We start from the raw sequence: 16,901 nt of genomic DNA, 5'->3' as shown, positions 1-16,901 counted from the left end.
TGTTTGTTAATATGAGCCACTCCATTCACATCACAGCTCCAATTTGATCCACTGTTAACATAACATATGTATTAGTGCGCCTTTAAAGTTGAAACCTAGTCAAATGTTTTCTGCTTTTACTAGAAGTGCTTTTACTTCCTGCCAGGAGTCCTTTTCTTACACTGTGTGTTGAATTGACGTGTGTGTGAATCTCATCAAAACAAGCTTGTGACTAAACTTCATAATTTCCAACTTCTGTTTGCAGAAGTCAGTTTTTGAACACATCCTGTTACCACAACTGTCAGGGTTAGTAGAGGGCGTGTTAAAGCCAACCAGATCTTACAGGAAGTTGTCCTTTAGCTAAATCATTTTGTGTTGTTTTAAAACTTAAAATAGGGCATGACAAACGCAGCATGTGTTTTGGTCCTGGATGTTGTCATTTAACATTTGCGTGTTTATCACTCTCACTTCCTTTCTTCCTTATGTTAGTTTAGTTTCTTGTAAACCTGACAGTTGGAGCTTCTGTCATTTTCATTTCATTTCAAACCTTTATTTATGCAGGTGAATCCCATTGAGATCATTGATCTCTTTTTCAAGGGTGACCTGCTGTATGTCTGTATGTCACTAAGCACTCTTAGCATGGCCTACTGTATACACAGAGCTCTATTTTCCACACAAAGCTCACCTTATTTCCGGGCTTGGAGGAGCGGATCAGTATCAGTCTGTGCTTCTTCTTGAAGGGACTCTTTAATTCGTGACATTTATCATAGTTCTCCAGGTCAAGCCTCTCTAAGCAGTTCTTCAGATCCTGCAACACACATTTACCAGTCAATCATCTGCAAATCTGTCATTTCAAATAGAAGATAAATAAGACGACATCCTTTTTGATTTTTTTTATATCAACAAATATCGCAAAAAAACAAACAACCTGCTCACGACTACTGTTGTCCTGGTGACCAATATAATGATAATAGGTTTTTATTCTGAACAACTTTGTGACTGTATTATCTTTGAGAGCTTTCTGTGATTTGTGAATGCAGAACAGAGCGTGATGTAACATATTCTAAGATGCCCTTGTCTGTGATACATTAGCTGTTTAATTATATTTGTAAGCACACAATTACCCAAAAGGCTCTAGTTCAACAATCATAACGTATTGCAAAGCATTTTACATTGCCTCATTACGTAATGTCTCATATTACTTCAGAATTGGTGATCCCTCACCTTAACACTCAATAATACCTTTTTTTCATTTGAATTAAAGCAAAAAATTAACATTTATAGTATAACAGGTTGTAATGAATTGAAATTCCATGGTCATTATGAAAATCTTATAATATTTTCATAATGACCATGGAATTTCAATTCATTATGGTGCACTAAACTATAGATGAAAGTGCTTATAAGCTGATTAGATTGCATGTTAAGTATGTTCATAATGAAATATAAAATGCTCTGAATATGACAGTTATATAACTCTATACTACTAGTACTCTGTACTGTAAAATGGTGCAAATTAGTGAAAAAGTGGAATGAGTAGGAGACATAACAGTGGTGTACCTCATTTTCATACACCACGATCTCCGTCTTCTCCACATGGACGTAGCGCTCCTTGTAGCTGGCCAACAGTCTGCCGGGGGCCTTCTTCACCCAGCCCTCCTTACCCAGGAACTTGGGCTCTTTTCTCCGGGCTGGCTCCTCTTTTGCACTCTGCATGATGGAGGAACGAGAACACATTTAGGACAGGATACAGAATAACATTATGTCTTTATAGGAAAGGACTCTAGTCTTATCTGTATGGTTAGCTATAGGCGCTATACTATATGAGTAAAGTATATGTTAACGTTGTTGAGTATTGCAATGACGATATATTGTGATAAATAAAAAGATATTTAAGTGTAGTCCAATGTTTTTACTTTAATGCTAAAATACAACATAGTATTTGAAAAAAAATGATAGAAAATTATTTCAAAAATACAATGTTGTATGAACACATTGTGTGGTAACTGTTGCATAGCCCCTTTCCTAAAATTTCAGGTTTGTTTAATTTGTGTTTCAATGTCATGAGAGTTTTTGATAATTCATGCTGTCTTTCTTTTTCTGTAGTGAGATAAACAAATTAAAAAGTAGAACTGAAATATATTTATGATGGTATAAGATTTATTAAATTTATTTTACTAAATTGTAGTTTTCGATAGTAAGAGTGCCTCAGGGAAATACTTTTTCTTTTGGCCCCCATATAGAGCCCCCAAAATCTATTTAGGAATATGAACTAATGGCGCTTTTCCACTGCAGGGCCTCGCACGGCTTAGTACGGTATAGTTAGGCCTTGGTAGGCCAGGCTCACTTTATGCTACGTTTCCATTACAGTTTAGTAGCTGGGGCAGTAACTATAGTAACGCAGTGTAGGCGGAGCCTTGACGTCATCTTCAATGCGAACCACAGAAAACTAACATCAGCCATTAGCTGTTAGCGCTCAGAGCTCACAGCTCCTCATATCTGTTCAGAATCTAGACAAAAGTTAAACAAGTACAAATCACAGACTGTATGTGTCATGGAGAATACAGTTGTTGGTTTATTTATGTCTGTATAGGCCGTTGTTGTGAGTGTGGACGGTCGGAGCATATACAACGTTAGCTTAGCCGATCTCCATTCATAAAACACACATTTTAAAAGGTTTTTCGCCTGCCGTCTGTCTGCAGACTTGTCAAAGCATTAATTCATGGTTTTTACTAACCGGTCTCAGTATGTTGTTACTTCGGCATCATTTTGAAACGTGTATTACAATTAAATCACGGTAAAATATGTTCATTGTGTTGTAGTTGTAGCCACTCAAGTCACTAGTTTAGCATATTCAGCCCGGTTGTTGGTCCGGAAAGAACCACGATTTTGGAGGGCCAGAAAAACTGTGAAAAGGTACCCCTAGTGGAAACGCAACAAAAAACGGGCCGGGTTTGGCACGGCACGCTTAAACCATGCTCCGCGCTGCAGTTGAAATGCGCCATAACTTAGCATATTATTGAACATAGTTTCCCATTGTGCTTATCAATTGTTTGGGCCTTACATTGAAAAAAATGATATTTTTTCATCACTGTTATAATGTACTTTATGATGACAGCAGTGTCTGGTGTGATGAGTGGACGTGTGTGTGTGACTCAGTTAATGACTTAATAGTAAGACATCAGCTTTTCATTTGTAGAGACTTCTTCCTGTTTCAACACTGTGTCTAATTATATCAGCTCCTATGGTCAAGGCAGAGACCAACCATTTCCTAAATTCTGAGTAGATGTTCTAAATATTGCTTCTAACCACTTGTAGTTCTATAGTGTGAGACATGGTGGTGTTTTTCTTAATAAGTCTAAGAAAAATGTGGTTATGAAGCTTGTGCAGCGAGTAGGAAGAACAAGTTCTGCTAAAGCAGTTTGGTGTTAGAGAACTGAGGCTTGTAAAGAGCAGCAGCTCTCTCTAACTATCAGGCATTTTCATTTCTGCCCTCTTTTCTGAAAACACACACACATTTAGCTTTAGACACTATCACCTTTCTAACATTAGCCTTTCATAGTACATGTTTTCACATCACTATTTGTGCACAGATGGGTGGTTAGGTGATAGTGTTTCACTTCCGGTTACAAAGCAGCCAGAAAGGGCAGTATCAGGGCACAGAATGAAGACAGCAGCTGCTAGGCAACACGAAACACACTCACTGTTGTGATGGATAATGAAACTCTAAACAATATATAAGGAACTGAAACATCAACATTCATTACAAAAATGGAACTGCTAATGTTTGCCAGTATATGCAACATACTTACAAAATGTTAGACACTTAGCACATCTTTAAAGAAATGTCAACTGTTACAAAAGATTTCAACTTTACTAGACAATAAATAAAAATGACAATAAAAATGAAACAAACTTCTCAAACCACTCCTCTAGCATAACTGACCATAACACTGATTTGAGTTGTTACCACAACATGGCTAAAACAAAGCTTCTATTTTATGTATTAACACACGTTAAAGGAAAAAAGCTAACTATGCGAGCAACACCATGGGAGCAGCTGCTATAGAGTGCGCTAGAATTTGAAAGTAGGCAGCCGAAAAAGATCTGCCCCTTCCTTCAGACTTCCTTACAGAGCCCCTCCTCCAACACACACGAACGCGCACATGACCAATGAGGGCACGAGATAAGTTTGTGCATGAGATGGAAGGCTGACAGGCAGGTAAAATGATTGGTCGTGCTTAATGTTAATGCATTTATTGTCAAAGCATTTAACATATTCATTGCTATCGGGATGTTAAGAGCATTCCATGGAATATAACAAAAAGTATTTCTGAAGAGAATTACCTACCCCACCTTTAACAAAAAAGTAAGAATGACCCCTCCAAGGGAAGACCTTATACTGTAGATCTGATCAATTGACAGCAATAAGTCCTCCGACCCATACGACCAAATAAGTCATTTGTTTCAACCCTATAATAATACAACCTACAGGAACGTTTCCTAGCATAGTAGTTTTAACATAACGCTTGCAGTTTTAGAAATGATGTTTACATTGTAAAACGGTGGATTTTCAAAACACAACTACTTGGTTAGGTTATATATTTCTGTGACACTTCTTTCAATGCTTATCAGCATCAGTTCAGCATTCAGATTTTTGCAAGGCCTACATTTAACACTGGCAGTAACAGGTTGATTATTAGCGATTAGATTAGCAATTAATTTCAGCTATTAGAGTTGCGCCAATAGAGCACCTTTGTTCATCAATGTCCCAGTAAAACTTGGTCAACATTGTAATCTATTGTAACTACTGTTACTCAAAGCATACAACACTGTGACTGCCAACCTCGGAGAAACACAGACTAGTTTCTGCATACATATAGACTTGTTGAGGAACCCCCAAAACTCCTTTCTCATTTGGACTAAAACACTGACTGAAGGGCAGGTGTCTGCAAAATTCACAGCCTTTGTTTCTGTTGTAGGAACTTCCACAGGATACCATTTTTATTTTTGGGGATTAGGTTGGAGGTCATCAACATATTTTTCCACTCTCACTTAACTGCAAGTGTTTCGACTGGGTAAACAGCAGTGCAGCGGCAGAAAAGGGAACGCCAAGCAGGGAGGAGAGGTGCCAGACGGAGAGTGAGAAGGGCCATAAATAAAAAGGCTACTTTGTCAAACCCCCTTAATACAGCGTGATATAGTGCAACTACAACTACATAAAGACATAGCAGTCTCACTGTTCGGTTCAGGAAACAGCCCTCAGACACAGAGTGGCCTTGGCATGCATCTGGCATGGATGAACATGGACAGAAATTGATGGGGCTTGGTGGATCACTTCAGTGCATTGGGCGTTGATCAACTCATGCAACAGTGAGAGGTTTCCATTACCCAGAACTCAGGTGACTACCATAGCTCCGTGCTGAGATATCAGATAATATTTTGGTCTAACACAGGAAGTCTGCTCTGCACTGAAGCATGGACCTGACCAAAACTTTGACCCAAAACTGTCCACACACACGTTTGCACAATCTATTAGCTGTCCTCTCTGCGGTGTTGTGGTGAACATTCAAATGTCATCTACCAGAGAACAAGTGGTAAAGCCATTTTAAAAGCTACAGTTAAGGTATCTCATGCTGGGTCTTAAAAGAGGAAGAGGAAACAGAGCGCAGGGTTTCGTGGAAGAGGCACACCTTAGCAGACATGTGTTTCTGATCAAGTTTTAGGTCAGGGAGCATCTGGCATTCATAGATGTTTTATGCTGACCTGCCCAGCTTGAAGTCACCACAAGCCTCACTGGAGCTCACTCTTTACCACCGCTAACCCCTCACAGCTGATGGAAGACAGTGGAGCTGAACAAATGTGTTGTTCTGCTGGTATAATGTGCCTTAAATGTTACTGGCAAATCACTGACATCACTACCTCTGCTTTACTAAGCTACCTAAAAGTTTTAATTTCAAATGACTCAAATCAAATATTTTGGACTCCCTCTTGAGGGTATACTTCCTGTTTTGTGCCGTTGCAGCCATTGTTGTTACAGCCAAAGGTATTGCAATAAATGATTGGAGTGTACCACATATGACTGCAGGGTTAATGGAACTGTCCACACCCAACTATCAGAAACACATACAGGCTTACTCAGTGTTGCATTGGGATTTCTAAGCACGTCTAAGCAAGGTGCTTCCCTATGGTGCTTACACAGCAATCAGTGATGGAACTCAGAAAATGGTTAAAACAACCAGCCCTTATCGCCAGCAGTAACACTGCATCTACTGCAGATAATAACAGTTCAGATCATGGGGACATTACGTTACCCGCGGCCACTGTCTTGTACACTAACGCCCGACTCGCCGGCTTTGCCGCAGCCGTCTTCGTTGCCCCAAACACCGCCACCCCTCAGCGGCCCGCAAGTGCCAGAGGACCTCGGCAAAACAGAGCCTGCCCAGGTATATTTTAAAAAGTACCCAACTCGCCTGTACAGTGGGGCAAGGTGCTCATTTTGCAGCTCATGGTTTCAAAACAGAGATTGGCTGGAATATTCATGTAAAAAAGATGCCATCTTCTGCTATGCATGTAGACATTTCGGTTCAAGTAAGTCAGATGCCTTCACCACAACTGGCTACTACAACTGGCGCCATGCTCTTATAGGCTACGTGATAAGGGGCTGGGAAGGCATGAATCAAAGCAAAGAGCACATAGATCCATAGATCTCTTAATGTTGCTCTCAAAGTGCACCAGATTGATGCTTTTAACTTCAATATTTAAAAATATTCTTCCCGGGGGAGCATGCCCCCGGACCCCCCTAGAGGAGGTGAGGACCCCTCTAGAGGGTGTTAGGTCCACTCCCCACTTGTAAAAAATAGCACTTTACCACTGCAGCCTAGTGTTGCACGGTGTACCAATACTTGAAAGGTACCGCGATACCCTGCCGTTAAAAACTGTACGATTCCTCCGTTTCATTAGTATCGGTACTTTAAGAATGACGGGGAAAAGTACTCCGTTGAGAAAGCGCCGTTTTAATAAGAGCCGTGTGTGTTCAGCGCTCTGCTTCCACTCCCTGCACTGCAGCCGTGCCTGCAGTCCCGCCCCTCTCAAACACGTTCTAAGTCCCTCCCCTCTCTCGTGCACGCGGCCACGCGCTAGCTGCCAGAGCATGTGAGAAAACTAAACGAGAAGCATAGCTGAAAGTGGGAGTGCAACTGCCGCTGCGCCTCGGCATGTTGACAAAAAAGACGCCAGAAGCGAAATTTGGAAGTATTTGAGCTATATCTCTGACAGTGAGGGCAAGCCTACGGACACCACGAGGCCTGTCTGTGAGAAATGTTTTAGATCCCTGCAAACCAAGGGAGCCTACACATCAAACTTGGCTAAGCACCTGCCGACCGGCATCCAGAGCTGTTTAAAGAATTTAAAGACAGACAGGTTAGAGAATGTGATAGATAACATAATTACATCATGCTCAAGCCCATCCCCTCAAATCTAAGTCAAACAAGTGTAATTTATTTTGTGACAAACGAACGTTTTTGTAGTTTGACGAGGCAATTAATGGAAATGATAACTGTCTAATATGGCTATCTTTTTAGCTAATTTACCAATGTGGCTAACATCTGCAATATACATTTTTTCAATAATTATTTATATTACTGTTACATGACATGTACATGTTAATAAAATATAAAAAAATATATATTTTATAAAACAAAAAAGTTGTTTGAGATGATGCTTAATTTTATTTAATACGAATTCTTGTCATTTATTTTGTTTATTGTTCTCATTGTTTAAAAGTTTGTGTTATGGTTATGGTTCTGGTGTGAAATAAAGCACAATAATTACATTTAAGACTGTTTCCCTTTTTTTAAGAAAAGTATCGAAAAAGAATCGGAATCGCAAATCTTGACTTGGTATCGGTATCAAAACCAAAATGTTGGTATCGTGATAACACTACTGCACCCAATCTAATCTCAGATGCACCCTGAGTCATTTTGTTCTGGAACCGGGCCTGCATGCAGCTTATAGATAAACACCGGTATCAAAAAGTTCTTGTTACCAGAAGATACTTAAATCACAGGTATTAGTTTAAAAAAAGTATAGTATAAAAAAAAGTGGTATTGGTGCATACCTAATTTGCAGTATATCAAACTGGAGGACATTCTCAGAGTGAGTCATAATTACTGACCAAAAAACTGACCTATAATCATCGGATCTATCTTGACCAACAGTGAAAGTAACAATCACTTTTCAATATGTTTGCTCATGTGACGGTGATGCAAGAGTGTATCAGTGGTGTTTCATGCAGGGAGGAAATCTATTTTTATAATGCTGTCATGGCCATTTGTGAACATCTATACTCACCCACACCCTCACTCTTCATCACGTTTTTCCTATCACAGTTAAGTCTTAAAAACTGCTATATTTAACCATATATCGACCCCGATCGTCAATTTCCAATGGCTTAATGTAATTGTTTGCTTGACTGGCCATTGTAATCGGGCTCTTTGAAGATCCAAAAAATCCACGTTTTTCCTAAATTTCTGATCGGATTGGCAAAAACTTCAGAATGACAGCGTTGTTTTCTCCAAAAAGTGGGCGGAGCCATACTTTTTGCCCGGAAGTGACGCATTTGTTACTCTCATGTATGGTGCAAATACTTTTAAACGTATAAATTTAAATAAAATAAAAAATATGTAAATATGTAACAGCACATAATGTTTATTTTCACTGTTGATTAATCTCCCTTTTTTAGACCCTCCAGAAAAACGCGATTCTGCGATCGCAGAATTTACCGCATAATCAGCAAAATGGTGCAGATTTTTAAAAGGCCGCATATTTATTCTCCTCGTAAGCATTTAGCTTCAGCTAAGGTTCAGGTTGAAAAGTGTAACCGGGGTGAAAAGGGTGTTACATTTACTTAATTATGAATATTGTTACATCAAGGCAGAAAATTAGGATGAGCGCCAACGGTCAAAAATGTTTTTTCCCCTCCCAGAGCTGCCAGCGCAGCGCCCCCCATATCTGGCACCCTAGGCGAACATCTACAACGCCAGTGCTACGGGCCGGTGTCAGTACCATATGTGCTCGGGCTACCAGATCTGCTCGGGGTCCGTCGCTTACCAATGACGTCACGCGTTGTGATTGGCTGTACGGTAATCGCACGCTGATTGGTGTAACTAGGGGCGCTGACTAGCGTATACCGGGGTCTGATCAAAGACAAATGAGTGTAGGTAGAGAGAGAAAGAAGGAGAAGAATAAGAGAAATCGGCATTGTTAAAATGGTGACCGAGGCTTCTGCTAAGTACTTCTCACAGGAAAAGAGGGATGGAGGGATCAGAGCTCAGGAGACTAGCAGGAGACTGATGTCCAAGAATGAGTCAAAGCGGGACTTGTGCAACCTGGCAAAGTTCAAGAAGTCAGAAGATGTATCTTTGTAATCTTATCCAGTTATATATATGCAGTTCACCTGTTAATACATATTTTAAAAGGATTTGGCTTTGTCAATATATGATTTCCCTTATATCTTTTACTATCTTATATAGAGGTTCGAAAGGGTAAAATTGCCAATTTAGAAATACAAAACGATGTAGGTTAGAGACGAGTTAAATAAGCTCATATTTGAATTCCCCATAAAAAAAACACATTATTTAGACACCCCCATGTTAGGATTTCCTTCAGATTCATGTTAGCACCGGAGTATGACCCGCCCTATTGGTGTATGATCACATTTGATTTCTAATTTTAAATAAAAGGAAATAAATTCACAGTTATTGTCAAAAAGGAGTTAAATCAATTTCTCGCTTATTGTAAGAATGTATTTCACCATATTCATATTTAAATGATCGGAAAATTACGTTGTAATGATAATAAATCACCTCCCTCATTCAGATTAATGTCGATTGTTATTTTTTATGTTTGAATGTTAAAAAAGAACAATCGACAGTGTTGTAGAGCCAATGAATGGGAGTCAGCAGGATGATCTTGTATACACGCTACACAAGCTAGAATGACAACACAACACAGGTGCACTCACTAACTCGTCCGTGGTGCAACACACACTATACAACCCAGTGAATTGTGTCCCGTAAATGTCACCAGTGTAAACATAATTATGTAAATAACACAATTCTTGTTCTGTGAAACGGAAAAGGATATTACATTGTTTTTGTTACTTTCGTTGCAGTGTCTTAAATGTAATTTAGGTTAACTTCCTGTTTTATTTAGAATTATTATTATTACCTCTTGGGTTGCCGTACAGCCAATGCGTGACGTCATTGGTAAGCGTAACGGACCCCGAGCAGATCTGGTACCCCGAGCACATATGGTACTGACACCAGCGCTGCCTATCTGCATGTGGTTGTGTGTGTGTGTGTGTGTGTGTGCATGTATATCCTCTGTGTTTGTGCATGTATATCCTCCCATGTGTGTGTAATGTGTGTAAACACAACAGAGTGGGGAAAGAAATGTCCCTGTAAGGGGTTAAAAAAGTATATCTTCTTCTTCTTCTTCTTCTTCAACCCCCTTTTCAGTTAGTAGCAACGATCGAAATGCCTTCCAAGAGAGCATTTTTCCATCTTTTGAGGACTGTCTGTCACAACATTTCAAGAACATACACATGCATTCATTATACTCTTTTTCAAAAAAGGCCCTTTCCCAGAAATTGTCCGCGGTGCCCCAGTAAGATCATGCACACACACATCCATTGTGTAGCAGAGGCCTGGATGGCAGGACGATGATGAGAGAGGGTTAATTGTTTTGTGCCTGACACATAATGTGGCAGTCTGTTTCCTCTTTTCTGAATGGGTCAGGCAGACACGTCACACTCTGCACTCTAGGTCAGTGGGAAGGCGATAAAAGGATGAGTCACAGCGCTGAGACATGCAAGGACAGCAGCGGTTTTTGGGGTGAAAGATGAATAAGATAAGGCAGAATGTGAAGTAGAGCGAAGAGGAACAAAATATAAAGGAACAAATGAGAGCCACACAGCTGTCAATGGGCAGCCAGCCAAGTGGTTGGTGTTGTGAGTGTGAGTCGTAAACACCGAGCACTAGTTTTAGTTCAGCTTTAGTATATACAAAACTATACACTACAGCTCCTAAACACATTTTTCTAGTATCACCACGGTACATCGTTTTTCTTGCCGTACTGGCGTCTTACTCCGGTAATCTATTGAATAAAAAAAATGTCAGCAAGCCCACATTTATTTACTGTAGGCAATTTAAAGGAATATATTTGAACGTTTTGAAGAGAGGTTGAGATACTTATCCATAGTAAGTGTATTATCTACAGTGGTGGTGTTTGGTATAACCCCAGTTTGGAAAACAGAAAGGAGTTACTGAAGAGAAAGTAAGCATTGTACTGCAGCATCAAAAGTTTACATTATATTTCCAATATTTTACCACTTTATTTTGCTGCCGGACAGTCTATGTTTCTTATCGGAAAATTAAGCAGTTATCTATGCTCCGGCCAAAGGCAAAACACTGATTGGATAGTTAGTTTGTAACTCCAGTGTTCTCGGGTTAAAATCATACATTTTAAATGGAGAGTGTTGGCTTTAGGGAGAGCAGAGATGGTTATAACAGCTTGAGTCCCCATCAGAAAAGGAAGTCAAGATAAAGAAGTGCAAACTAATCTGTTTTTTATGATTGAAGAGTCTTAGATCTAAATCCAAGACGGTTCAGATGTCACAATATAAAATGATAATGATGTTTATTTAATATTTAAAATGTCATAAAGTGATTATTTGTATCTACTGTAAAGGCTGACACAGGTTGATTAAAAAGCAAAGGTTGATTAAAAAGGTATTGCAATGCAGGAGTCCCGGCACCATCTGCTGCAGAAGTCAGATCACAATTCTGACACAAAGCCATCCACTAAAAACTGGACTGATTCAATGCAAGAAGTAATGAAAGATGCAACCTTTATAAGTCATCACACCCCAACCCATGACAGTGACCTCATGCTTCTGTTGTTCCTGTTTAAGAAGAGATTCTGGCAAATCAATTACGAATCTGGAAATATGACCGGTGCATTTCTTAATGTCTATACCTGGTTGAGACTGTTTAAACATGCTCTATTTGTAGCTAAAGTACTACTTCGTTTGACTTCAACATTTAACTTTGATGAAGTCACAGTTGTAATAGTCTCACTGTATACACTACATGCCAACACACAGTTTATAGTGGAAGATGCATGTGAGAATAAGGGGAAAGGTATTTTTTCACATGTCTAAATGTGGGTTGAGGCTGTTTCATGGTTTATAGACTTAATAGTCTGAACTAGAGAGTGATTCTAGGAGAAAAAGGAAAGTTCAAGAAAAGCTGCATTTAATTATCAGATTCTAGATGGAGAAGGGAAGGCCGTTTTTGAGCAATGCTACACTGGAAAGGGCGGTGTACGCATGCTTGTTTGCAAGTTCCTTGCTTAGAGTAGGTGATATACTTGACTTCCTTTTTCTAACAAGCTTTGCTTCCTCAAAATGCCACATTTGCATTGAGGTAGTAAACAGTATGTAGTTGATTAATTCAGTTTGAGGATTAAATTAATAAATTAATATAATTAGACACTACAAATCAATCAAGTAACAAAGGTCTGCCTTGTGAGGAAAGTTAAAGATGTTCTTTTACCCTGTTGACAACGGCCCGCCAAACCTCGTTCATAGATATGGAAAATAAAATGTAACTTTATTATTGTGAAAACATGACGCGTTATTAAGCGTTTGTTAACATTTGTTCTGAGACATACCGCTATCACAGAAAATTCGGCAAAGATACAATCCAACAGCTACATTTCATTTGTTGACCATTTGTAATTCCCTAAAAACTCCCCTGCCGAAATGAACAGTTATCTTGAAATGCAATTCACACCATGTGCTAAATGGATATTGTAATGATGCCGAATTCACCGCAGGAGCAATCTGACTCAGACAAGGACTGATTTTATGCTTCGAAAGTTATATGTTAACACCCACATATAGCGAAAAAATAAAATGTAACACTTTTAAAGGGAGTTCGGTGTTGTAGTGTTTCTTATGGGCTCTGACCAACCAGAGGAAACAGATTGACAGGTGGGCAGGTGCTTTGTGCCAAATACTGTTGACTTAAGTTTTCGGCAGCAGACAGACTGGAATCTATCTTAACATAACTGTTTCTTAGAAGTAATTTTAACATATCCAGAAAATAGCGGTTCGAGTACACAACTTTTCTATGGGCCCTGGCTGCTTTAATAAATCGGTCGCGCCCTTGCAGTAACGTTATTTTTCTACAGTTTTATAACATCACATTATTGCCTACTGAAGTCTCACTTAAATATCTCAACACGACAAAACTGCGTTGCAAAGGCGGTAAAAGGGCTGCCAGCCCACACGGTGGGAGTGAAGGGAGTACTCACATCTTCCATGATAAAGGACCACAATCCGTTATCTGAGGGGAGCAGCCTAAAATCACTCGACGTCGGCCTTATCCTCGCCACAAACGCTTTACTTCTCCCCTGTAGGTCGGCAGCTGACACATCTCCAACAGCACACGTAAATGAAGGAAATAAGGAACCGTGAGGTTTATGACTCTCGTGCCTTTTTCCTCTTTTGCTTCAGAGGAAAAAAAAGTTCGAAGAAAAAGTTTGGTTTCCGGTTGAAGTCCCTTTACGCTCTTCAATCGAAAGCTCGAGGAGGAGCAACGCGATGAGCAGCGCGTGCATCATCTGGGCGGCTGGGCCATCCTGCTAATGTTGGCTTTCTGCAGTGGTGTAAAGTAACTGAGTACATTTACTCAAGTAGGCTACATTTTAAGATAATAGTAATTTACTTAATAGAATTTTTTTTGCTACTTTGTACTTCTCCCCATTACAATAAGAGGTCAATCAAGTACGTTTACACCACTTCATGTACCTAATGCCTTTAGTTACTTTACAGATCTGGATTAATGATGTGAAATATAATCAAGTGTTAAATCAGACTTTAGTTCCACCTGGAGTAAATTCACAAGCTACCCTGCAGTATACAAAGTCATTGAAACTAGCTGCACCTTTACCAGCTTTGAGAACACTTTAATGATCAATCATTATAAAACATATCATATATATTATTCTGAAATGGACCAATCTGTGCAATGACTACTTTTATTGTCGGTAATTATACCAAGTAAGTCATATTTTGTTGCTAATACTTGTGTACTTTTATTTGAGTAACATTTTGAATGCAGGATTTTTACTTGTAACAGAGTATTCCTACACTCTGGTACTTCTACTTTTACTGAAGTACAATATCTGAGTACTGCACCTCTGATCATCTTGAGCATTTGTATTTTGTATTAGCTACTAATATAAATTTAAATAGTAAAGTGGTGAAATGAATGTAGTTATATACAATATTGGCTTCTAAGATGTAGTGGATTGGAAGTATAACGTAGCATAAACAGAGAGTACTGTACATGAGTAAAATAGTATGTGAATATCCACAACTGTATTGATGTTGCATTTCTTAGTGTAATGATGAAACAAAAACAGGCTAAAAAGCTTACTCTGGATAAAACTTTGCTAGCATTCACCAAAGTTTAGATGGAGGTGTTTTCAGGGTTTTGATTTGACTAGATGCTTTTACACAGCTTTTCAGCTTCCTTTTACGCCTTTTTGAGGACAAAGTCTATAACTTATAACAGCTTGAGTCCCCATCAGAAAAGGCTGTCAAGATAAAGAAGTGCAAATGTTCTAAATCTAGCGTGAGCATTTTTTTTGGCTTAGTTGGCTAAAACATGTTTTGCTGATGCCTCCACAGCAGTACTTTGTTTCCCTCCTGTCTAAAAACTGGGACACTTACATACAACGTTTTCCAAATTCCTAAGCAATAAGAGCATTTTCACTTCATAGTGATAATGCTCTTTTAACAAAATAAAATACATTTCGCCTGACAGACTCAAATAAGCAGTTTCGAGGACATACTCTTATTACATATTCTACTGGATCACATGCACTTTAAGTAATATTGGCCTTGCCCATCTGTACTTTGGATTCAGCAATCACACTGAACATAATTTTCGCACTTCACAAGATGTCCATAAAGCTTGTAAGGGTTTAAGGTTAATGATTCACCCTGCCTTAATAAAATATCACTAATATTGCCATTTAATATGCCTTAAATGTAATACAAAAAAAACGTGGTTGTCTTGGTCATTTTAATTTGTACAAATTGAATATCGATAATTTAATGTTTAATAAAATGGGTAAAGATCATATTTTTGCTTAAAGGTGGGGTAGGTAAGTTTGAGAAACCGGCTCGAGATACACTTTTTGTTATATTCCATGGAATGCTGTTAACATCCCGATTCCAATGAATATCTTAAGTGCTTTGACAAAAAATCCATTAAAAAATGTCATCTGTGGAAGCCGTAGTACTGTAAAAAGCACGACCAATCATTTGAGCCGGCCCGGCTAAAATAACTGGATGGCCTACCTGCCTGTCAGCCTTCCATCTGTGCACAAACTTATCTCATGCCCTCATTGGTCATGTGCGCGTTCGTGTTTGTTGGAGGAGGGGCTCTGTAAGGAAGTGGCAGATTTGTTCCGGCTGTGTATTTTCAAAATCTAGCGCGCTCGAGCTGGTTTCTCCAAAATTACCTACCCCACCTTTAAGGGTAGTTAAATGGTCCAATCAGACAAATTATTTTTCAATACCAGCCCATAGCTTCTTATTTTTCATGGCTTAGACCAGGGGTGTCAAACTCAAATACACAGTGGGCCAACATTTAAAAATGAGTACTAGTCGAGGGCCGGACTGGTTCAATGTTTATTGCAAAACTTATTGAAATGAACTTATTGCACATATTAAACCTGGAACTAACAAAGCTTCAATTATTGCCAATAAAAACAACATTAAATAATCAGTTGCATTCATTTCTTATGGCTCTATCTGCAGCTTTTCCGGAGTCATTTCTTATGATTACATTTTTCCGCAGGCCAACAACAGCTTCAAAAAAACAATTCCCCTCAAAGAAAAAAACAAACATGCCCTGTTGTCACAAGAAACAAAGTGCAGAAGGAAACATCCATTGAAACTCAGTTTGCTGCTCTGTGATGCTAGATCAAGACAGATACTTGGCATCTCAACCTGGGGTGCAAGTTCATCAATGTTTGGGGTTAGGCTCTCAGGATTGAATGAAGATGTGCGTGCAATATACCGGCGGGCCAGATCTAATATTAATTAAAATTATCCTGCGGGCCGAAATTAAATCTACCGGGCCTTGAGTTTGACACATGTGGCTTAGACCCTGTTTACATGAAAGTATTTGTTTTAGTCACACCCTTTCTATGTCACCAGTGCCAAAAATAATTACACATGTGCATTCTCGATTTAAAGCTCCTCATCCATGCCTCCTCTCTACTTGATAGGTCTTTTAACAATAAGACCCAACATAGAGCAAGAATAAAAAGCTTTGACCCACAATTCATATAAGGAAAATATCCCCCCCAAAAAACCCCTTGTGGGGGAATGGAAATAAACTTCATTAAGCACAATCAAGGAGGGATTCATCTCCCTGGACAAACAGACATGCAACAGATGTCTTGTGCACAGAATAAACCAAGATAGTACATTTATAATACGAACAATTAGGAAGATGATATTTACAGACTGATTGTAATATTAAGCATTGATCTGAGAGGGTGTCTGCAGAAGCTGGGCCACCATAACGTAGGGTTACGTATGGTAACCCATGTTATATAACCAGAGCGGAGCCTTCTGCTGCAGTGGTTCCCAACCTGGGGGGCGCGCAAAGATCGCAGGGGGGGGGGGGGCGCCAGGCCTCAGATGATTTGAGGCAAAATATCATATTTAGACTTTTTTTCTTTTTCTTTTTTTTACATATAATTGTAACGCAATACATGATTGTCACTAAAAGCCTTGTCTCTACATTACAATAAAATATAAAAAATAATTGATT

At 39.2% G+C, this 16,901-nt stretch overlaps 1 protein-coding gene across 2 annotated transcripts in view; it reads right to left on the bottom strand.

Annotated features, from left to right (window-relative positions):
• Nucleotides 1-13,615, bottom strand: part of plekho2 (pleckstrin homology domain containing, family O member 2) — a 28,760-nt gene extending 15,145 nt beyond the window's left edge. The window contains exons 1-3 of one of the 2 annotated variants that reach the window (XM_079666136.1): nucleotides 13,360-13,615; nucleotides 1,540-1,689; nucleotides 665-787 (exon numbers count right to left, since the gene is read on the bottom strand). In XM_079666136.1, coding sequence (XP_079522262.1) covers nucleotides 665-787; nucleotides 1,540-1,689; nucleotides 13,360-13,368 — 282 coding nt within the window. In that variant the 5' untranslated portion in view covers nucleotides 13,369-13,615. The remainder of the gene's footprint in view (nucleotides 1-664; nucleotides 788-1,539; nucleotides 1,690-13,359) is intronic. The other variant, XM_079666135.1, reaches the window with a different exon arrangement.
• Nucleotides 13,616-16,901: the final 3,286 nt, after the last annotated feature.

This window comes from Notothenia rossii (genome assembly GCF_949606895.1).
Source record: "Notothenia rossii genome assembly, chromosome: 2".
Lineage (NCBI taxonomy): Eukaryota > Metazoa > Chordata > Actinopteri > Perciformes > Nototheniidae > Notothenia > Notothenia rossii.
Note: the sequence above shows the minus strand (reverse complement) of the source record. Positions and strands in the feature narration are given on the sequence as shown.